The sequence below is a fragment of the Ornithorhynchus anatinus genome, chromosome 7, assembly GCF_004115215.2.
Source record: "Ornithorhynchus anatinus isolate Pmale09 chromosome 7, mOrnAna1.pri.v4, whole genome shotgun sequence".
Lineage (NCBI taxonomy): Eukaryota > Metazoa > Chordata > Mammalia > Monotremata > Ornithorhynchidae > Ornithorhynchus > Ornithorhynchus anatinus.
In genome coordinates, this window is record NC_041734.1 from 8,222,245 (window position 1) to 8,246,764 (window position 24,520).

Consider the following 24,520-nt stretch of genomic DNA (forward strand, 5'->3'; position numbering starts at 1 on the left):
TGCCTGGCACACAGTAAGCGCTTAACGAATATCACAGAAAACCAAAACCAAAAAAACACAATTGTCCTCATGACTTTTACACTTGTTCATAATCTTGGTCCTTTTTCTTAGTATAACCAATGAAAGGTAAGTCCAACTTCACTCCACTCTGTTCAACTCAAACACTTTTGAAAATCATAAAAGCTTAGAGATAATGAAAAAAACAGATAAAGGAAGTTCTGAGAAACACTGACCATGAACTCAACTAAAATTTTCTTTTTCTTTATTGATGAGCATACATGAAGAACTCTGGTGATTACACAATCATGCCAACAATTGCGATACAAAAGCAATTCTGATTTCATACATGTGTTCCCTATAAGACTGTGTGAAAATATCTACTCTTTTTGAAGGTATAATTTAAAATAAATTATATTGACAGAGAATAAATAATGGGCTTTCAAGAAAAATGACATTCTATAAAGGTTAAATAGTATAAACATTAAATGAGGGTAAGCTTCACTATTTGAGATTTGATGCGCCTTAAGGCAATGTCATGTATTTCAAAACATAAGCGTACACAGTGTGTATGAAACTGTAACCATCTGTGTTTCAAATGGTAAAATGGAGGCCATAAGAATGTAATAAAGGAATGTGATGAGGTTTTAGCTAAATTTCTATTGGAATAAGAGGAATAAAATACACTTTTGAATAAGTGGTTATTAGAAGTAAATGATCATTTTGGGTAGGTTACATAACTCCCTGGAAGACATAATTTACTTTTTAACAAAGTGTTCATTTCCAGGCAAATAATTCTTGGAGGGAGGCTATCCCACTTCCAGAGAAATAATTTTATTTATTTCACTTGGCTCATGAGAGTTGAATAATTACAGTTTTCACATACTTCTCAGAAAATCTATACCGTTAAAATCCTTTGATAAAGCCCAATTCGTTGATGACACTTCTCGTCATATGTCTTTCAAGACTGCTCATATTTTGAAGGTTTTGTTTTCATGTAATGATGGCAGTTAAATCAGAGAAAAATTATATACATCTGAAAATGTAACTGAATTCTTTAAATTATTCATTTAGTTACAAAATAAATTAAAGATATACAAAAACCTGTATGAGGGAGCGAATAAAAGTAAAAGTAACTTAACAAACCCTACTATTTTGCACAGGGGATGAGTGGGTTGGTGCATCCATAAGACAAACTGTCGTGCAATTCAGTGGGCATCACTAAATAGTTTGTCCTGTGATTTAGAACCAAAAGCATGCATAGCTATGAGAAAGTATAAATCAAATTTCAAACCAGTCTCAAGAGGATTAGGGCTGGAAGACAGTACAATATTAAAAAAAATAAAACTTGTCTACACGAATGGAACAAAATGATGGCTTCCATTTTTCTTGAACCTGGAAGCATTTATTACCATTGTTGTTATTTTTAAAAATATGGCACATTGCTTATCCCCCACAAGCTATTGCACTGACAGGAGCAGAATTACTTTAGTTGCTGAAGTATCACAGTATTAAGTATGTCTGCTTCTTGTAGCATCAGGCTTTCATCTGTTAGTTCTTTGTTTGGAAATGAAGTCACAAGAACAAAGTTCATGGTTGCAAATTCAGGGCGGGACTGAACAATAAAGTCTCGGACATCCATAATCCTGATGAGAGAATACCACAAAACACCGGAAGATCAAGCTAAAGTTGAACGGCATTTAACCTTCCAACTCGTAAACACGCTGCATGCCGTTGTTTAAAAGCCTGTAAATCAATTTTTTTTTTCCCCACAACTACGGTTTGACCCAGACAGGGTCAAATGTATTTATTTTCCACTTATTACCTTTCATAAAGTGCATACCATTCCAAAAGTGGTTCCAAATGGTTTACCTTTATATACCACTCAGGTCATTCAACATCTCACCTGGTTCAATTAAACCAGGTGGCAAAATACTTGCCTTAGAAAAACATGTATTTTGACACATCGTGTATTCTTTGTGCCCGAGAAGTAAAACCTTACCTATGTGTGTGATTAAATCTTTGTATTAAACGGCTTCCATCCGCTAATCTGATCTGGACTTTTGTGGTAGGTGCAGAATCATCAATTAGGACAACTGCATTCAGAATTGATTTATCTTCCTCTTCTGGAGAAGATGGTGTACTAACTATTTCGGGAGTCAGACTAAAGGATCAAAAAGAGAATTAGAGAAATAGTACATCGACCAGCATCTTCTAGCTTTACAACAACACAGAGGGAGGAGAATGCAATGTATTCATCTAGCTATAAGATCATTCTCAATCTTCTCCAACAATGACAACTCTCTTGGCCCAACAGAAGTTGAGAGCACGTCTGTTCCACGCTGTCACTTTTTCCTGTGTAATTCTTTGTACCCACATTCTATGTTATGAAATATTCTATACTCTGCCTGGGCACAGAAAATTTAAAAAAAAAAAGATTTTTCTTTTTAAAAGGTTCTTTGCATTGTTCTAGCTCTATTTCCATCTTCCCCTCCCGATGTTTGGTGACCACATGCACCCCTCTGTCCCGAACAGACCTGTATTTTTATTTCGGTAATGAGCTCTGAGGTGCACCTAAAATAACTCAGCAGCTTTGAGATTGAGAATTGGTAACTGTGTCCAAAGTCTTCGTGCATCCCATTTATTGTCAGGAAGTTGGAATTATCTGAATAAAACTAAAACCCTCTCTAAAACACTTGTCTCATTAACAGAACTTATCTAAAGGTGGTTAAAGAATTCCTAATCCCGAAGCCTATACTCAGAAGTAAAATAAACCTCATGTCACATCTGACGGTATATCCTAACTGCTAATATCCTCCTGCATTTTCCTTAGGATAATCTTCCAAATGGATATGCAGCCCTTTATTTTTTGGAACACCTATTGCTAAGTGGATGGATGTGGTTGAAAAGCCACAATGTGGGACAGTCAGTTCTTCTATAATGTGGACGTTGAGCTCTTAATGAGTTTCACAGCAGAGAAAATCCAAATGTTAGCATTGACTCTACGAGAACACTTCTCCACCTTCAGAGTCTTATTAAAATCACAGGTCCTCCGAGAGGACTAAGCCTTCATTTTCCCAACTCCCTCACCATTCTGCATCGCCTATGCACTTGGATCTGTAACCCTTTAAGCATTTCAGTACATAGCCATAATTTAACGTCTGCCTCCTCCCTAGACTGTAAGGTCCTTGAGAGCAGGACCATGTCTACCAACTCTGTTGTATTTTAATCTCCCAAGTGCTTAGTACAGAACTCTCTGCACATAGTAAGCGCTCAATAAATACCATTGCTTGACTGACCCCTGCCCACAAGCCCAATGCTACAAGCATATCCACCACCATTTCTTCCAAAAATACACTGTGCTATATATATGCAGAGATGCCCAATGTCTGAAGTACAATCCATAATTTGACTGTGCAAGTAAAAACAGGCATTATGAGTTCCGAAACATCACATTTTTCACTTAGTTTATAGCCTAAGCTTCCAAATGGTCCTTTGTGAATGATATACTACCAAACTTCCTGATCCAAAAGCTTTCAGAGAAATCAAGTTTGAGTTCTGAAAGTCTTTTTTTTTTTGCTTCATGTAATAATTTAATAAGGTAGTCATTCTTTCATATCCAACTCCTCAGCACTGATTCTGAAGTATCATTGTTATATATAAGCAGCGTGGCTCAGTGGAAAGAGCACGGGTTTGGGAGTCAGAAGTCATGGGTTCGAATCTCGGCTCTGCCACTTGTCAGCTGTGTGACTGTGGGCAAGTCACTTCACTTCTCTGTGCCTCAGTGACCTCATCTGCAAAATGGGGAGGAAGACTGTGAGCCTCACGTGGGACAACCTGATTACCCTGTATCTACCCCAGTGCTTAGAACAGTGTTCTGCACATAGTAAGCGCTTAACAAATACCAATATTATATAACTTTCCTTCTGGACAGAGGAGAAAAAGCATGCACCATTTCAAAAACAAAGGACTAACCCATTTCGATTTCTTATAGCACTCAACTGGCCAAAACTCATGGAAATTGGTAACATTTCCCAACATTTTACGATGACATTGTTTAATGACAAAAAGTTTTTTTTAAATACAGACTTTAAGTTTTTATCTTTTGCCTGTAATTTTCCCCACACTTTATTCACTATATACAGAATAAACTTCAATTCACATTATCTAGAATTTCTTTTCACAAAATCATGCACCAAAATTTATTTAGTTTTTGGTTTACCTTCCAAGTTTTTGTCCTTCTCCACTGAAAGCTTTGAATCTCAATCGGGGTTTAATGTACTCTTGCTCCTGGTGGTCTTCCATATCCAAGTTCACCTGTCCTCCATGAACCAATCGCTGAAGCTCCAGAGGGATTTCTCTTAAAAGATAAAGACCAAGTACTTCAGACTGCGGTTCAGAAAAAGTAGTACAGCAGAACTCAAATTATTAAAGCCAAACTGGAAGCTGAGGAGGCCAGCAATGTATTCTTATTGGTGTAGGTAGAAAAATTTCCCAAAGAAAATTATTTTCCCAGAAGTAATCCCATCAACTAATCTAGCTCTGTTCCCCTCATTTTGTTACAAAGGTTTTAACTGTCTTTACTTACAGAGGTCCTTCCTCATGGCATTCACTTGGGCTTTTTGGAACTTGTGATAATGAAAATACCAATTGGTCATATTAACAAAATTCAAATGTATGATTTGGGATGAGAAAATGCTACTCTATTTCAGATTCCTCTCACTAAATATGGCTTAAAGGATTCCCCAACTATTAATGACAACGCAGTCTCAGAATCTAGTGAACCTACTACGAATGCACGGTAGCTCCCCTTGGTGAAAATTGCATTCAGTCCCCATCCCCAACTCACATGGTCCCAAGCTCAATTCAGAAACTGCAGTGCTAGAATTTAGTTCCAGCTGGGCAGAATGGGCCAGTACGGTATCCACAGGAGAGCCCAAATATGCTTGCAGTGTCCCTTCCACATTTGCCTTAAAGGGCACAACTAAATTATGTTACTCGGTGGTATCCAATGGGAATGTCAGAGTGCGGTAGGGATATCAAGAAGAAAACCAGAGGGCATATATAACTAAAATGGATTAGGTGTGGGTCTTCCTTTGATATGGTTTGACAGTGTACTTTTAAGCCCTTCTTCAAAATTGATCTAACAGTAATGATATTGAAGTAGGAGATGTGCCCCCCAAAATTAAAGAGTTGATTTAGGATGACTAGGATTCAAAAACAATACCTAAAAGAAAAAACACCTTCGGAATTGTAATCATTGACTCAGCTGTGTTTAGAAAGCCTCGCTAAGAAATCTGGTGCTGGACAGTCGTGGCCAAAAAAGCGACAAAGGAAAATGATATCACTAGAAACCCATATGAATGTGACATGGGTAAGAATCTAAATGGTAATATCATCAATTAGCAAACACATTTAACTGGTGAAATTCAAATTCTGATAAAAGATGGGGAAGAAAATGAAAAGTTTGAAAGGAAAAAAGTAAGAAATCCTATGAGACAGTGGCCACATCAGTATGGAAGTAATTTCACAGGGCAAGTGGCAGCCACATGCCAATTATAAAAGGGCTTGTGTTTAACTAGGGCAGCAGAGTTACGTGATCACTTGAATGAGGATAACTTCACTGGAAGCAACAGTGGCAAAGTCTGGGTAGCTGAAGAACAGTATGCTTCATTCACTGTTGTGGAGAAAAAGGTGACACCAACTTAAATATTACTAAACCGGAAAGTCTAAACAATCGACTGCAGAAAGTGCTCCTGATGTACAGCACTCAGTTTTATGTCTCATTATTTTGTAAAATATTGCTTCAGAAAATAAGATATTGATTCAGATTCAAGAAAAAAATGCTGTGTGCTGTCACTGTAGATTTTGATAACAAATAGCCTAAATATCTACTAAACACAGTCCTTGGGCAGTGAGCAGGAATGCATATAAAGTGCTTAAGTGACTTAGGGAAATGATTTGACAAAAATCCCCTCTAACAAACTTAGTCACAGCACAAATTTAGCTACGAAGATAAGTGTGCTAAAGCTAAATTAAAAAAAAATCTAAGAACATTAAATCCATCAGTATTTTATGCTCAGATAACACAACAGTTGAACAGCAAAAGCACAAAGGGGCCCAGATTAGATGTAGAGAAAATCATTTGAGTTATATTTGCACCCATCTACTCAGCATTTCGTTAAGACTAACCCAGCTCAACTTAAAAAAAAATAAACCTAGAAATAGAGTTGCAATCAGAAGAAAAAGTCTAAATAATCTTAGACTAATGCTTTGAGATACATTTGTATCTTCAGCGGTATGAAAAACATTCTTCATTAAGGTCCATTTTGGAAGGTAGATGCCGTATCTGCCTAAAGGAGTCTGACCAGTCTATCTACTATGTCTCTGTGGGCCATTATGACACAATAAAAGTTTTTGTGGGCCCCATCTCTCCTTTGGACCTAAATGGCTCCATTTCCTCTGATGACGGGATTCCAGATCTACACTCCCAATTTTTCTTTACTGACCATCACTAAAGGTGTTGGCCAATTCTTTGCAAAAGTAGAAAATACATGAGTAGCTCAGCAAGCCCCATTTGGGGAAGAAGAAAGGCTAGAAGTTGGGTCCTCATGCTGCTCTGGAGTGAGGAGAGAATTAGGCAGGATGCTGAAGTGTTGGAGAAAGTCAAGGGAAGCAGGCTTCAAAAGGAGGAGGAGGAAGAGGAGACGGAAGAGAAGGCGGTGACAGTATTCTTCTTAGCACCTTTCCAAGATGATAGGAGCCAGTCACAGCCTGCTTGGATTTTTCCCCACAAACTCCTAGGAATTCCAACTCCCCCTTGTAGAAACCCTAAGTTATTTTATACTGGGTAAGTGAAGGCAAATGGAGATGAGAAAAAGTTGAGATGCCGCCTTCAGAGTACCAGCAATAACATTTTTAATGTGAAAATTTTCCCAAAATGATTTGCAGTCTAAAAGGTAAAATGTTCAGATAATAAAATATATGACAGGACTCCCTATATAATTCATAAATCTGACTGCAGCTCATGGGAAACTAATACTGCAGACCACTGCCATAAAATATTATCTCTTACAGGAAGAGTGGAAGAAGGGATTAAAGCGTTTCAGGTCAATTTTTTCTAGGCACCGTGATGTTATGGCAGAAAGGATAGGAAGATTGAGGATGACAACGACTGATTGATGTATGTCAACTCTTTGTTAATATTTAGCTTTTTGTCTCAGTTAAAGTTTTTGGGGAAAAAAGACCTCCAAGTTTAGTGTTTCATAAGACAAGTTTGAAAAATAAATGATTCTCTACAGGTCAGAATTCTTCAAACCAATATAATTATCCCTAATACTTGTGTGCTTCGTTCAGTACATTGCACCCGGTGAGTACTATTTACACCATTATTTCTTCTCATTTACACATGAGTAATAAAACTATAGCTCTGCAAATACCTACAAGGAGGATATGGCTCAAATGTATACAAGTGCTATTATGGTGCACAAGTATTATTTGAAGTGAGTGCCTCAAAAATAAACCATGAAGAAATTTCTATAGGCAGCGAACAAGAGCATATGTAAGACCGGTTACATTTCAAAACTGAAGATAACTCCAATTTAGCATTTTCTCACACTGATCTCTTGAAATTACCTGCCAGGAGGAAATGCCCCTCAAAAGATTTCTAAAATAAAATGATGAATTTAGGCATACCTGCACTGTCACCTTGTCAACAGTAAGCAGGGAAGTGGCTTAACAGATGGAAAGCTACATTTTACTCTAACCAGTGAATTTGGATTTTATTAAAGATGAAAGCTTTGGCAGGAGATTCAGAAGTCTTAGCATTTTTCAGAAATTGTGACCGGCCAAAAGTCCTAAATAACTTCAATTCTTTTAAAAAAGGAAAGATACCATACGTTTACAACACAGACTGCTTCTCAGTGAATCAAACATGACTGTGTTTATGAAAGACAGTAAGATATATTGTAAACTCTTAGAAAGAGCACATGGCTACCCACTTTTCTTTGTGTATGGTGAAAGGTGAACTTCTTCCAGCAACCACTATTTTATCCTTAAAAAAAGAGACCTTTTACTTGGTCCCCACTTCTCCTCACTGTTAAGAAACTGCAGCTACATCTTACCCTCTTTTAACAGATTCCAGAAACTGAGCATTTGTTGGGTCACTGTATGATCTCAATTCTCCATCATCTAAACTGAATCCATTGCTCCACAGTTTAAGCAAAATTTGGACCTATTAAGCAAAAGACAAATGATAACAATAAAATCCCCAAACAGAACTCCAGCTAATCATTTTTCTTGTTTCAAAGAGAGTAACTTATTAGTCGACACACTTGATTTAAAATAGGGCAATTTAATTATTTGGATACAGCAGTCAAGGCGGAGAAACCCCAGGGAAATCTCTTATTTACCTTGCCGACTTTGGATTTATATTTCAGGTTCCATCACTGGTTCCAAAACGATTACAAAAATAAAGGTTACAAAAGGAAGGTGTGCTTAAATCAAATAATTAACCGTGGATATACCTTATTTACTCACATATACGCCACCACATAGTGTCCCCATCCCAATTTTGGGGGAGGAAAGAAGAGATTATTTTTTCTACTATATAACTGTAAGCAGTGATAGCGGCACGTATTTAGACTGCGAGGCCTATGTGGGACAAGGAACTGCGTGTGACCTGATTGACTTATATCTACCCCAGCGCTTAGAACGGTGCTTGACATATAGTAAGTGCTCAACAAATACCACACACAAAAAAGGAGGATGAGAATGTAACAGCGCAGCAGGACGGAAGAATGCTTTCCTTGAGTGTCTACTGTATGCAGAGCTTGGGAGAGTGCAACAGAAGAGAGACAGTCTTATGTGCCCTCTTACCGCCCCCTTCCTTCTCCTCTCATTTCCTCCTCCGTACCTCCAGCCCTCGCCTCTTTTTTCTCCTCCACTCCTTATTGCGAGACTCAATTCTTATATAACCAAGGCAACAAAAACCGCAAAGAAGTGAGTTAATTATGTGAGTAAACAGGGTGTACTTGAATTGTTTTTAGGTCTCTTACTGGGATCTCTGGAATGCCTTAATATCCTCTACATTATTTATTAAGGGAAAACTATATTTTGTTTTTACTGCATTTTTTCATGTAACATTATTTTCATGGAATTAGGAGGGCTAATTGGGATTTTTTCAGTACTCAGTTTAAGATTTTTCTCAGGCAATTGCCTAGTGTTTACAGCATGGGTTTAGGAGTCAGAAGGATCTGGGTTCTAACCTCAGCTCTGCTGCTTGTCTGCTGTGTAACGATGGGCAAGTCACTTCACTTCTCTGTGCCTCAGTTACCTCATCTGTAAAATGGGGATTAAGACCGAGTACCATGTGGGACAGAGATTGTCTCTATCTTGATTTGCTTGTATCCACCCCAGTGCTTATTACAGTGCCTGGCACATAGTAAGCACTTAACAAATATCACAATTATTATTATTACCAGAGAATGCAGTTACTGCAACTGAATTCTGAAAAAACTCGGTGCGGTACCAACCGCGGGCTGAGGAAGGTCCTCAGTCCCATATTAGTTTATCTCAGATCAGTAATCCACTTGTGGTCTAGAGGAGCTAAATACTGTTTAATTCCATCACTATCTGTTGATTCATTAGTCAGTATCAGTAGATATGCCCAAGCCATAAGAAAAATCTATACCAAAGACTCTTTCTTCCTCCAACACCTGATTCCATGCATTCCTGCACCAGTTTTCATATCTTTGACTGCTTTTCTCCTTTTTTGTTATTAAAATCCAACAGGAAATACACCTAATTGCACTGGGGTCTTGGCCAACTCCATAATGTACGAAAAGAAAAAACGAGTGGTTTATTAGTATAACCCTCCTCTAGGAATTATGGTTATGAAGGTAAAATGTGGAAATATTCATTTTCCATTTGCTAAGACAAACATTCAAAAGGTTAATTTTAGATTTTAGATCAATACTTTTGAATTTAACCCACATTTCAATCATTACTAAAAATAATTAAATATTTTACTTCTAAGATTTTCCAGTATGAACTATAAAAGTCTTTCTTGAGCATTTTCCTTTACTGACATTTTCCCTTATTTAAGGAATATGATCACTAGGTTTTTTAAATATATAGACTATTATTTTAGCATTTCTGGCTTCATTTGCTTCTTGAACAGCTTTTGTTATAGAGCAACAGAGGTTTCAGAAGTATATTCAAATTGTAGCTGGTATTTCAAAGCAGTGAATTAAAAGCCAAATATTGGGTTTCATTTTTGCACTTGGACTGCCTTCTAGCTGTACATTTTTTGGTACTTAGAAAAAAACCTAAAAGATTATGAAAAAAGATTTATATTCCTTAATAGAAAGTCTCTAATTTGTCTACAGAATAACACAATTTCCACCCCAATACATATTTTAGGTGACTTAAAAAAGATACTTTGAAGTCTTCTTGGAGACTTACATCTTGTAGCTGGCTTTCTCCGTAGACATATTCCGATCGCTTCCGAGAGGAGTCCCCCAATCTGTATCCGCCACCAGAAAACGACTGAAAATAGAAAATACATTACATCAGTGATTTCCAACCAGTAGGCTGAGGCCACCCTGGGGTCTGCCATGTTTGCATCCTGTGTCGTTTTGGGCATTGGGGTCTAGGCCTGGGGAGGGAATCCAGGAGTCAGACTAAACCTCAATCAAAAACATGAGGCTGGATTGGGTCCTCCCCTCTCCACCTGGCATTTTTGTGCTAAAAAGTGAAGACGTCCATTACCGTATGTATTTAAGCAATCGACTACTCCAATATGTTCCTAGTAATTACCCAAATCAAAGTGAGTCAAGAATTGAAGCCTTGGATGGGGCCGTATCTACACAGGATAGCGACAAACTATTAAGAGAAACTGATTGTTTCCCACACTAAAGTCATGACTCGAAAGCCGGTAAGGTCCTGGCCCAGTCTTGGTTCAAAGTCACTATTAGAATTTATAAATCATAAAATGCTTAAGGATGCAAGCAACGGTTGTGGAAAATGATTTTTACTTGTCTGCAAGAAAGGACTTCATGTCTTACAAAGAACGTTTTAAATCAAATTTTAAAAAGAAACAGGAAAAGAAGGACTTTCTAAATGGTGCTAAATGAGGAACAAATATTGAACTTATTTTCAAAGCTGATTTTTTTTTTTAACCTGGTAGTTTTATGGCACCTGCAGTTTCACTTGAATGAAGAAATTACATGAAGCTCACTTCCAAGCCACTTTAAACCTTAGAAGTAAAAATGAAACATTTTGTAGATTTACCCTCTTTATAAACACTGCTTTACGCTTGAACAGTCAATAATGTCAAACCCATCTTTTCCCCTCCAGGCCAAATAATTCCCATTTCTTTAGCCATTCCCAAAGAAAATGCGCATTTTAAAATACGAATGTAGGAGAATTGGAAAGGATTTAATATCAAATTGGACAAGTAGAGAATTAAAAAAATGGTTTTAGTAAATACCTAATCATAGGGAGATTAGGCAGCGTGGCTCAGTGGAAAGAGCACGGGCTTTGGAGTCAGGGCTCATGAGTTCGAATCCCAGCTCTGCCACTTGTCGGCTGTGTGACTGTGGGCAAGTCACTTAACTTCTCTGTGCCTCAGTTCCCTCATCTGTAAAATGGGGATTAAGACTGTGAGCCCCACGTGGGACAACCTGATTCCCCTATGTCTACCCCAGCGCTTAGAACAGTGCTCGGCACATAGTAAGCGCTTAACAAATACCAACATTATTATTATTATTATTAGGGAACTGAAACATGAATATAGAATGCAAACCACTCTAAGTTCCTTGAGGCGAGGGATCATGTCCTTCAACTCTATTTTACTCTCCCAAGAGCTTACTACAGGGCTCGGCAAACAGCAGGCACTCAATTCCAGTGACTGATTGGAGTAAATTATAAAATAAAAATAAAATAACAACTGTAGAGTCTTTCAATGAGAATAAGCAGACTGCCCTAAATGGAAGAGTTATTTTAAAATCTGAAAGGAAACTCAAGGATCAAATCAGAGAATTCAAGCATATTCAGAACGCAAATAAATATGACAAACAGAATTCACGTTCTGCGATTCTCAGTGTGCTCAAAATCTGGATGTGGTTTTAAAAGCAAAAATGAGTTATATTTTTAGGCCCAGAACTCACTAGAAGCATGACCTACAGTATTTGATTCTTACTTTAGATTTGTGGCCATCAACGGAAGTTCTTGCAGCTTCATCCAAGGGCACTGCCCCATGTTCCTTAGCCTCTTTGAAAAGTTCATTCACTATTTTACCGGTAGAAGGTCCAATTATTTGCAGTCCGCTTGCTTCCTGTTCGTCTGGGTGAAACCTTTCAAAAACAAAAGAATTATTCAGAACGAAGCAACTGATTTTAGTGGAAAATTGTACGACTCTTAGAAAGACCATCGAGCCTGGAATAAAACAATCTGCAAATGAGGGATATTTCAGCAGGAACTTCAAGGAAAAACTTTGGTGGAGGGGAAACGGGAGGGAGAAGGAAAACAATGAGCTACCCTTCCTTCTCCTTGAGTCTGCCTGCTGGCTGATTGCGACTTCTTATATCTCAGGGAGATATAAAACAAGCTCTTGAGACACCTGGCTCCTCAACCCTACTACTTGGCTTACGGGGATGGGGATTGGGAAACTCATCAGCACTTCTGCCTCACCTCTCTTCCAGGCCCCTCGCCTGCCTGCTGGGCAAGCCAAGATCACAACTGGCCATCGGCAACAGAGCCACCAGCTCCCTCTCTTGCAAACCTTCTCTCTGTTGTCTCTGTCGCTTCTCCCGCCCCAAGCTCACTTTCTCCATGAAGTCTTCTCACACCAGTACCAGCTGACTCCAGTCACTTTAAACTCTTCATAAACCCTCTCAGCCCTTGTGAATCTCTCTGTCAGCTACAGGTGATTGCATCATATGCTTCTGCAATTAGGTTTTTATTTCAATTTGTTCTCTTTCCCCTTTCAAATATAAGCTTTTGGAGGGTAAGGACAGTGATAGGTCTCTTCCTTTCTTTGTACCATCCTATAGGGAATAGGGATTCCTCAGTCCTCAGGGATTCTGGATGCAGGGGGCCTGGGTTTAGTCACTGGGGTCCTACACGATACCACAGGGATGATGGTGAACTAGCAAAAGGGTGCACAGAGCACCCCGAGAACAGAAAAGAACAGGTTACCTCTGAAGGGAGAAAGAAGAGAAAGGAGAAAGGACAGGCTACCTCTGGTGGAAGGGGAAATAGGATGTCGGTAGAAAGAACACCCCACATGATGGAAGGGAGACTAGGATGTTTGTCAGATAGGAAGGAAAAAGTGGACACCTCTGATGGGAGGAAGAACCGGATATTTCATATGGAAGAAAGGATGGGACGTCAGCCCAAGAGACACGAAAAGGCAGGATTCATTCATTCATTCATCCAATCATATTTACTGAGCACTTACTGTGTGCACAGCACTGTACTACGTGCTGGGAAAGTACAATTCAGCAATAGAGGCAATCCCTGCCCACACCGGGCTTATAGGCTAGAATAAAATTATGGTATCTGTTAAGCGCTTACTGTGTGCCAGGCACTGAACTCGGCGCAGGAATGGATACAAGCAAATCGATTTGGATACACCTCCTGTCCCATTTAGGGCTCACAGTCCCAACCTCCAATTAAAGATGAGACAACTGAGGCACAGGGAAGTAGGGTGACTTGCCCCAGGTGACACAGCGGACAAGTGGCGGAGCGGGATTAGAACCCATGACCTTATGACTCCCGGGGCCCGGGCTCTATCCACTACACCATCCACTGTGTTTGTCAATCACAGAGGGATGAACTGGGGTGCCACTGATAAGAGGAAAAAGGGTCCTCAATCCACTAGACGTGTGAGGGGCTTGGGGCGGGGGGGAAATCAATACCGGATGTCCCCAAAAAGGTGTAGGATTGCCCCAGGGGTGGATTTAAGGGGAGGAAGGAAAAGATGAACCAAAAGTGCTGTCCATCTGCAGAAGGGAGGAGGGGGTAAATGGGGAGGAGTCACAAGCTTGCTGTGGGCAGGGAACGTGTCTGCTGATTCTGCTGCACTGTGCTCCGCCAAGCGCTCAGTACAATGCTCTGCACCTAGGAAGTGCTCAATAAATACAACTGATTGATCATCATGGCTTTCCCATAGGCTGGTCAAAGGGGTAACCCACTAGGAAATTCAAGGGTGTTCTGTAACCGAAGAGCAGCGCTATCATGAGAGTCAGAGGTCATGGGTTCGAATCCCGGCTCTGCCACTTGTCAGCTGTGTGACTGTGGGCAAGTCACTTAACCTCTCTGTCCCTCAGTTCCCTCATCTGTAAAATGGGGATTAAGACTGGGAGCCTCACGTGGGACAACCTGATAACCCTGTATCTCCCCCAGCGCTTAGAACAGTGCTCTGCTCATAGTAAGCGCTTAACAAATACCAACATTATTATTATAATACAGCTACCTATAATACAGCTCTGCTTGTGTGATTCACAAATGGTTGGGATTGAGCCCGTGGGACTGACAGATTGGGGTGCTGTTGATGGGAGGGAAACGGGGTGGCCGTTGAAGGGGATCTAACATCTAGCTTCATTTAGTGGGAAAACAATACAGGTTTCTCCTGCCAAACATGGATTTTCCTAACCCTATTTTTGAGTGACCACGCTTATTTTTCTGTATACCATTTTGACCGATACTTCAGAATGCAAAAAATGATGAATTTCTCCATTCACCTTTCCTCACGCATTTCCCGTTTCTGACTGGCAACCTAATAGGAACTCTACCCTTCTCTTTTTCCCTTGACCAATATTCTGTTTCCATTTTTTTCATACCTTTTTACAGTAGTCGAAACAGGTGGAGGCGAGGCCTGAGGTATCAAAAGGGGAGCTACTGGAGACACACACACTCAAACATGCTGGGGAAGATAGATGAAGAGAGAGCGATGCAGGACAAGACAACCTTGCTTTTGTTCTTTCTCCAGAATTTTCTGTCCCAGTCATCTTTATGTAAGGCTTGTGAAAAGGTGAAGGGATAAAACTCTGTCATGGCTCAGGAAAGCTTATAGGTGCTACGGAACTGAGAGGCAGCCCCAAAGTCAGGTCAGGATGGCATAAAGTTAACCTTGGTCCGGACCGGGCTAGGTTGAAGCCGCCCAGCCCCCTGCATGGGCCTGTTCCTTGCTGAAGCTACCGTAAGACAGAGGACAGACACTGCACCACTTCTACCCCTGGATTTCTGGTTTGTGACAAATTCTAAGAAGAGGGAGAAAACGGAGGAAGAAAAAGGGGGAGGCACGAGAAAGTAAAAACGTAAAAACAATGAAAATGCACCATTGCTTACTAACACTTAAATGGGCAGAAATCAAATGACCTGCCTTTGGAGAAAGTCAGGATTTCTGCAGGGTCTCTTCTCTAGCCCGTGAGCTCATTTTGGGCAGGGAACACGTCTACTGATTCTGTTGTATTGTACTCTCCCAGTACTTAGTATAGTGCTCTGCACATAGAAAATACTCAAAAAATACCACTGAGTGATTGATTCATTGGTCAAAAGACAAATCAGAAACTGAAATTAAAAGGACATCATGGAAGGCTGAAAATTACAAAAAGAGTGACCTATTCTACCATTTTTCCCTACTAGCTGGTTATCAATATTTCTGATAACCAAGATCAAAAGGAAATTCTAAAAAGTCATTTTGGAGAAGCGGTGTGCCTTAGTGGAAAGGGCACGGGCTTGGGAGTCAGAGGCCGTGGGTTCTAATCCCACCTCTGCCACTTGTCAGCTGTGTGACTTGGGGCAAGTCACTTAACCTCTCTGTGCCTCAGTTACCTCATCTGTAAAATAGGGATGAAGCCTGTGAGCCCCATGTGGAACAACCTGATTAGCTTGTATCTACCCTAGTGTTTATAACAATTCTTGGCACGTAGTAAGCACTTAAATGCCATCATTTAATTTTATTTTACTCTTTGCAAAAATAAATTTGGAAGTAAACTAAGCTTTAAGTTTTCACAAGTTGTTCAGTACCTGTATTACAGTACCTGCGGTTCTCTCTGTCATCACTCATACTTCTCTCTGAGTTTCTCAAGCTTCTGAAGGAATCAATCTTTAAACTGCAAAAAAGCCCAAAAAACAATTGCAGGATTTTACTTTGAAAATGAGTCTCTCGATTAATTTGAACTGCTTCTGGCTTTAGTTGCTGTTTACAGAGAGAAAAAAAAATTGGCTATGAAAGTGGAATATCAAAGGATTGGATACAGTTCCTGTCTCAAGGCAAGTGAAAAACAAGCCACTAAGACAGACGCAGGAACTGACCTTTGCAGCTCCAGTTTTATTGAAAGGACCATCTTAGTATTAATAATTTTACAGTTTCATATATATACATTATACAGTATAAACTGCTGCCTCCCTCTGCAAGAGTTACTATTACCTTAAGAAATGCACTTTAACAAAACTACAGAATCATCTAGTTGGCACTCAATTGTTTATCATCCAACTAAAGCTGCTTTAGAAGTAGAAAGCATTATTTTTCATCCCCGCCACGCCCTCCCGCCCCCCATCATACCCTTAGCTGGTACTGCTAACTTGAAATAATGCATCTCAAGCTTCCTGCTGGATCATAAACTCTGGAGAGTCAATTATCTCTACTGAACTCTTCCAGGTGATTAGTTCAGTGTTCTGTACATGGTAAACGTGCAATAAATACCACTGATTGATAGCGAAGGGAAACACATCAGCCTCCCACACAGGGATGCAGTGAAAACCATTAAGCTAATACCACAAATCTGAAAGAACCTTTGATTTATTTGGAACAGCATTATTATTATAGTGCTTATTTATAGAAAAATACACACACACACACACACACACACACAGAGTAAATTTAAAAAATATTATTACTCGGTAGAATTGATCCAAAGTGATATTAAAGTGTCAGCTGAATATCAGGTCCGTAGTCTTATTTCTTCCATAATTAGCACAGTTAACTCTTGTTATTCAAGTATTGAAGGCTATCCAGGGATCCACGGTGTTCAGTGACTCGAGGGAGCTTCAGAGCATTCATCACTGCCATTATCAATCATCTGTTAGAGCCCTTACGGCACCTGAAGTGTTGTGCTACTCCACAACACTTGATTACAGAGCAATAAGGAAAGATCCCTGGCCCCTCGAGGGCTCACAATCTAAGGAGTATTATTGCAGAAATCTAAATACTTTTCATAAGTGTTTCATATATCTGCCAATGAGGGCATTAATGAGTTCAAACTGATTTATACTAGGGAATGAAATCAAAATGCAGAACTTGCTTTAATTCATGAAACCTAAGGAACTATTTGGGATTAGCAAAATTCTCTTAAACAAAGGCCCCTACCAATTTAGTTTTACATTTCTTCAATTTATATCTTGACAATTAGATCTTTGAATAAGATGCTAAAAATATTTCAGTCAATATTTGAGTGTATCTGCACTCTAGTGCAGAGCATTAGACTGAGTGCTTGGGAGAGTACAACAGAGATAATTGGTAGGTACAATCCCTGCCCTGAAGAAGTTTGCAGTCTGATGGGATACTAGAAATATCTGTCATTCACAGGCCAGATTATTCAAAACTGTACCTCTAAGTGGAGACAAAATATTCTGGGAACAAAAACACAAGGTCATGGCTTCTTTACAGAAAGCTTACCAAGGGATTGCAATATTAATAGTAATAGTATACTTATTGAGTGTCCAGTGGGTGTAATGTATTGCACTAGGCTCTTGGGAAAGGGCAATGAAAGCATGAAAATAACAATAATGACAAGGATAATAATATTTTTTGAGGGCCTACTAAGGGTCAAGCACTGTTCTAAGAACTGGAAACGGTAAAAGTTAATTAGGTCAGATACAGTCCCTGCACCAACATAGGGCTCACGGTCTAATGATCATAACTGCGGTATTTGTTAAGCGCTTACTATGTGCCAAGCACTGTACTAAGCACTAAGCAGATCGGATTAGACACGGTCCCTGTCCCAAGTGGGGCTCACAGTCTCAATCCCCATTTTACAGATGAGGTAACTGAGGCACAGAGAAGTGAAGTGATTTGCCCAAGTGACTTTTTATCTCTCTGTGGATATTCTTTCCAATCTGTAATGTTGATTAAATATTGACGCGACTATTATTATGTTTGGGAATCCAGTTTAGCCGTGGCCACAGAGACCGCAGTGGGATCCTGGCTTGTTTTCTAACCCTTCTTGTCTCCTGAATCACTCTGAATTTAGATAGGGTGATTCTCATTTTGTTTTTCGGTATTAGATCAGACTTCTCAATAAGCCAGAGCTTCTAAGTCGACTAAAAAGGCCTAATACATAAATTAAGTTTGGTTTGCCAATCGGTGATTTATCTTGGTGGCAAGACATCTACACCTTCCCACTTAAATAATTAGTGATTTAAAAAATCAGCCTTCTAGATCAAATTTTTGAAACTAATGCAAATGCAAAACTAATGGATTTGAAAGGTTTCATGGATTTTTTTAAATTTAGGAATACTTACTTTTGAGGTGGCGTTCTTGGGCTTTTATACACTTTAGCTTTGGATTTGTCACACTTAGATGTTTTATATTTAACTTCATCCTCATATAACTCTGCCAAGGCCAACTACAGGACATAAAATGTTTGTTATATAGCACGTTATGGTAGTAATCAACTTTTCTGACCAACAAAAGTTACACAAAAATATTAAATGAATAGTAAAAAGCAACTCTTTTGGAATCAAAGTGAAAATACCTATTTTTTGAAGAATAAAAATATACCGAATGACTTTTTTCCTCCTTTAAAAAAATGCCACATCTCTCTATTCGTGGCAATCTTTAGCTTAGTAGCCCATGTAGAAAACTTTAAATTAAAAAACATTTTTCAATTATGCTCGGTTTATGTCCAACATTTCCAAAGAGAAGCTGAATATGATACATTCTGTGCAAACTCTGTAGTTTAAATTTGTTCAAATTTCTTTTTCCAAAGCATTATGTTTGAGTACCAATTCTCCCCAAACTTTTTATAAAATATATTTTAATTAACATGTACGGATATGAATTATATGGGCATGAGCCAGGCACCATACTAAGCGCAGGGGTAGATACAAGCTAATAAAGTTGGACACAGTTCGTGTCCCAAATGGAGCTCACAGTCGTAATCTCCACTTTCCGTATGAAGTAACTGAGGCACAAAAGGTCACAGAGCAGGCAAGTGGCAGAGCCAGGACTAGAATTCAGGTCCTCTGATTCCCAGGCAATTACTCTTTCCACTAGGCTATGCTACCTCTTAAAAATCCATTGCAAAATCCCAAGGAGAAGATTATAGGCTGAAGGCTGTGAAAGCAGTAAAATCTCTTTGATGTGCTCCAGGAACAAATGGAGGAAACCAGAGACAACACTGTAGGAGTGATTTTATCCCTGAAGACCAAAAACCTCACTGGGGAATACAGCTAGAACTGTCAGTGAGCCAAGAACAGACAAAAAAAAAGGCCTACCAAGCTTCACACCAGAAAGAGACTTTAGCAAACCATGATTACCAAGGCCCTGCTCTTGACAATTAACACATGGCCTTGGTAATCATGGTTTGCTCAAAATTCAAAACAGCCTGGGCAAAGTTTAAGATTTAAGAGTGCAACCATGGCTGCTTTGAATTTTGAGAGAGAAAAAAAATCTTACCACATTTAGTAGGAGAGAAATCTTAAAGGAGTGAATTTCGGCATCTTCCATTCATCTAGTGTTACATACAGTGAATAATAATAACAATAACAATGTGTTAAATACTTACTAAATGCCAAGCACTAAACTAAGCACTGGGGTAGATACAAGATAATCACGTTAGACACAGTCCCTATCCCGTGGGGCTCCCAGTCCAAATTAGAGGGAGTGAGATTTAATCCCCATTTTACAGAGGAGGAAACCGATGTACAGAGAAGTTACATGGTCTGCCCACAGCAGACTAGAACCCAGCAGCGTTTAGAACAGTGTCTGGCACATAGTAAGCACTTAACAAATCCCATCATTATTATTATTATCCTCTGACTCCCAGCCTTCACTAGGCCCTGCTGCTTCCCTCTGGGAGGCAGGAACTCAATAAACATTACAGACTGATTGAGTCCTGCTGGCAGACATATCTTGTCCCTAAAACCACAGGTTTTTAACCACAGGGAAGCAGCGTGGCGCAGTGGAAAGAGCCTGGGCTTGAGAGGCATAGGTCGTGGGTTCGAATCCCAACTCTGCCACTTGTCAGCTGTGTGGCCAAGGTCAAGTCACCTAACCTCTCTGTGGCTTCGGTTCCCTCACCTGTAAAATGGGGATTAAGACTGTGAGCCCCACGTGGGACAATCTGATGACCCTGTATCTACCCCAGTGCTTAGAACAGTGCTCTGCACAGAGTAAGCGCTTAACAAATACCAACATTACTAGTATTAAGTTGTGCTCAACTAAATGGCAAGGGGGCAAAAAAGGTGCAAGACTGGATTCTCGGGGACAAAAAGTACTAATGTGCAAGAAGCAGCATGGCCTAATGGGTAGAGCACGGGCCTGGGAGTGCTCATCCTGGCTCCACCATCTGTTGTGGGGCCTTGGGCAAGTCACTTCACTTTTCTGTGCCTCAGTTACCTCATCTCTAAAATGGGGATTACGACCGTGAGCCCCGGTGAGACAGGGACTGTGTGCAACTGGATTTTCTTGTATCCACCCCAGCGCTTAGAACAGTACCCGGCGCATAGTTATTGGGCAGGGATTGTCTCTATCTGTTGCCAAATTGTACATTCCCAGCGCTTAGTACAGGGCTCTGCACATAGTAAGCGTTCAATAAATACTATTGAATGAATTATTATTTTTGTTATTATTAGTGATTCTCTCTCTCTCTGTCTCAAAGACACATTCCCGGATTGTAGCCTCAACACTGTCACCCTCATCTTGGGACCAAAGAACAGCTCTACTACCATCGGGGGGAGATTTTAATTACAGAATTTCTGTGATCTATTGTTTACTGTAGGCTTTAGCATCCGTAATACCTTAAGTGAAGGATCGGACACTGTCAACTGAAAGGTTTAATACAGTTTTTCATTATACCACTATCCTCCCTGTCTCACAAGCCCGTAGCTTGGCATTATCCTCATTGTGAGCAGGGAATGTATCTACCAACTCTTCTATTATACTCTCCTAAGCACTTAGGACAGTGCTCTGCACACACTAACTTCTCAATAAATACCACTGATTGACTCACCCTTCTCACTCAACCCACCTATTCAATGTGTCACCAAATACTGTTGATTCTACCTTCACAACATCACTAAGATCGGCCATTTCCTCTCCATCCAAACTGCTACTACGCCAGGCAAGCGAGCACTTATCGTGTCCCACCTTGACTACTGCAACAGCCTCCTTACTGATCCCCCTAAGAGAAGCGGCGTGGCTCAGTGGAAAGAGCACGGGCTTAGGAGTCAGAGGTCATGGGTTCTAATCCCGGCTCCGCCACCTGTCAGCTGGGTGACTTTGGGCAGGTCAATTAACTTCTCTGTGCCTCAGTGGCCTCATCTGTCAAATGGGGATGAAGACTGTGAGCCCCATGTGGGACAACCTGATGACCTTGTACCTACCCCATTGCTTGGAACAGTGCTCGGCACATAGTAAGTGCTTAACGAATACCAACATTATTATCTCCCTGTCTCTCCCCACGCCAATCCTTACTTGATCCGGATCATTTTTCTTAAAAAGTTCAGTCCACGTTTACCCACCCCTCAAGAACATTCGGGGGCTGCCCATCCCAGCTCTGCACTTGTCAGCTGTGTGACGGGGGCAAGTCACTTAACTTCTCTGTGCCTCCGTTAACTCATCTGTAAAATGGGGATTAAGACTGTGAGCCTCACAAGGGACAACTTGATGACCCTCTATCTACCCCAGTGCTTAGAACAGTGCTCTGCACATAGTAAGCGCTTAACAAATACCAATATTATCATTATTATTATTATCCACCTCTGCATCAAACAGAAACCCCTAACCATTGGCTTTCAAGCACTGTCACCTTGCCCCCTCTTACTTTACCTCACTTTATTTCCTAAAACAACCCACCCCACAAAATTCGCTCCTCTAACGCCACCTCACTGAACCTCAATCTCATCTATGTCGCTCCAACCCCTCGTTCACGTCCTCCCTCCGGCCTGAAACGTCCTCCTATTTCATAAACGAAAGACCACAGTTCTCCCCACCTCCAAGAGGCCCTCCCTGACTAAGCCCTCAATTCCCCATCTCCTTCTCCCTTCTAGGTCACCTATGCACTTGGGTCTGTACCCTTTCAGTACTTGATATTCACCCACCCTCAGGACTTTTGTCTTTTTCTATAATTAATTTTAACATACCTCCCCCCCAGACTGAAAGCTCCTTAGGGGCAGGGGATGTTTCTACGTCCCTTTTGAGAAGCAGCTTGATATAACGGATAGGGCACCGACCCGGGAGTCGGAAGGTCATCGGCTACGACGCTTGTCTGTTGTGTGACCCTGGGCAAGTCACTTCACTTCTCTGGGTCTCGGTTACCTCATCTGTAAATGGGGATTGAGACTGTGAGCCCCACGTGGGACAGGGACTGTATCCAACCCGATTTGCTTGTATCCGCTCCAGCGCTTACTACGATGCCTGGCACAAAGTGCTTAACAAATACCGTAGTTATTATTATTACTCTTCCAAGCGCTCTGTACAGTGCTCTCTACAAAATAAGCACTCAACAAACTACTGATGGATCGATTATATTCTTTAGGCATCATTTTGCCCATTGCTATTTCATTTTAGTTTGATTGTGCTTATGGTTTTGCTAATAATGATTGTTGTACATATGGACTCCTGCGTCATTCTTGAGTAGAGTTCTGCTGCTGTTCGAATGTGCAACGTATTTACACCTGGCATTATAAGATCAGAGTTATTGGATGTGCTATGCCTGTGTAGGCTACTTCCTTTCATTTACTCGAAGCATTAAGAACAATTAAGAATGCCTACCTAATTCACAAGACTGACAGGGAAAGTATATTAAGAACCTACAACGGGATTTGTTGCCCTCTGAAGGAAAGCATCGAAGTGTAAAATTTATGCAAATTGCAGAGTGAATAATCATTTTTCCTTGCTACTCTCCTGCCTCTTGAGTCCATCAAGTACGCATAATGTATACCGAAATATTAATAACATAGTTCCCTGCCAGAAGGGTTGGAGGTGGCTGCGATATCACATTTGGGGGACGTGGGCTATGCAAAGGTTTGAGGGAGTAAGATGAAAAATTACCAGCAGCAGCTGGGAGCAGAAAGTTATCTTACAAAGGGAGCAGGAGGGGAAAATTGATTGTGAGCCAAAAAGAAAGTGGCTGGAAGAAGATTATCTTTAGACACAGGAGAAAAACAATCATAAATGGTGACAGGAGACTGTCTTCTGAAAACGGGAGGAAAGTAATAAGGAAGCAGACTCAAATCTCCTCCCTGACTGTCAAAGACAGAGAAGCAGTGTGGGTCTAGTGCATAGCCCACGACCCTGGGAATCGGAGGGACCTCGGTTCTAATCTCTGCTCTGTCACTCGCCTGCTGTGTGACCCAGGGCAAATCATTTAACTTCTCTGTGCTCCAGTTCCCTCACCTGCAAAATGGAGACTGACTGTGAGCCCCACTGTGGGACGTGGACTGTGTCCAACCCGATTAGCTTGTATCTACCCCAGGGCTTAGCGGTATCGGACACAGAATAAGCACTTAAATACGATTTAAAAAAAAAAGGGGAGGGGGGGCAAGGATTATTGCAGCTGAACCGAGAGTGACCTCTTTGAAGACCTGCACCATAAGGAACGGCGACAACATACCCACATCCTCTACATGTGACCATCAGGCAGAAACACCCCAAAATAGGCAAGAACACCCCAGGCAACACAAAAGATGATGTCGAGGGTGAAAGGGTAAGGAGGCTAGCCTTTGGGGCAGGAACCTGGGAGAGGAGTGAGACGGAGGGAACAAAAGGGGCTGGGGGGGAGGCCTATGGAATAGCAATCTCTGTCCGCTCCACTCTGTGGGTCAGGGACCACTGGCCGGTGTACGATGGCCATCTACCTCTGTAACCAGTAAACTGCACTGCTCTGGACACCCCCCGGCATAGCCGTTCATTCTTTGGGGAACTGAATTAGGGCAGAGGGGTTAGGGCACTTCTGAATCCTCTTGCAGGGACCCCCACCTCATCAATGGAGGGTGGTTGTCGGAAAAGACAAGTACGAAAGAGTCCTCCAGAAGGAGATTTTGTTGAAGATACATTTGTCATGCAGCCAATATGGAACATACTACAGATATTCACCTAAGTGTGTTCAAACAGAAGGAATGATCTGATTCTCACAAAACATCATTCCAATGAAAACGAAAATTACATGCCCTATACATACGGGACACAAAGTTGTCATCGATTTTCCCCACCATCTCTGCCATCGCCAGTGTACTCTGCCGATGCTGAAATAGTCCCTGGGATTTTATAAAATCCCTGGGCATACCACTG

General features: G+C 40.7%; 1 protein-coding gene across 2 annotated transcripts in view; it reads right to left on the minus strand.

Annotated features, from left to right (window-relative positions):
* Positions 1-240: 240 nt before the first annotated feature.
* The window catches only part of UBXN2B (UBX domain protein 2B), a 31,103-nt gene continuing 6,823 nt past the window's right edge, over positions 241-24,520 (minus strand). The window contains exons 2-9 of one of the 2 annotated variants that reach the window (XM_029069240.1): positions 18,529-18,632; positions 16,047-16,118; positions 12,200-12,353; positions 10,462-10,545; positions 8,121-8,230; positions 4,220-4,357; positions 2,000-2,161; positions 241-1,643 (exon numbers count right to left, since the gene is read on the minus strand). In XM_029069240.1, the coding sequence (XP_028925073.1) occupies positions 1,481-1,643; positions 2,000-2,161; positions 4,220-4,357; positions 8,121-8,230; positions 10,462-10,545; positions 12,200-12,353; positions 16,047-16,118; positions 18,529-18,632 (987 nt within the window). In that variant the 3' untranslated portion in view covers positions 241-1,480. The remainder of the gene's footprint in view (positions 1,644-1,999; positions 2,162-4,219; positions 4,358-8,120; positions 8,231-10,461; positions 10,546-12,199; positions 12,354-16,046; positions 16,119-18,528; positions 18,633-24,520) is intronic. The other variant, XM_029069241.1, reaches the window with a different exon arrangement.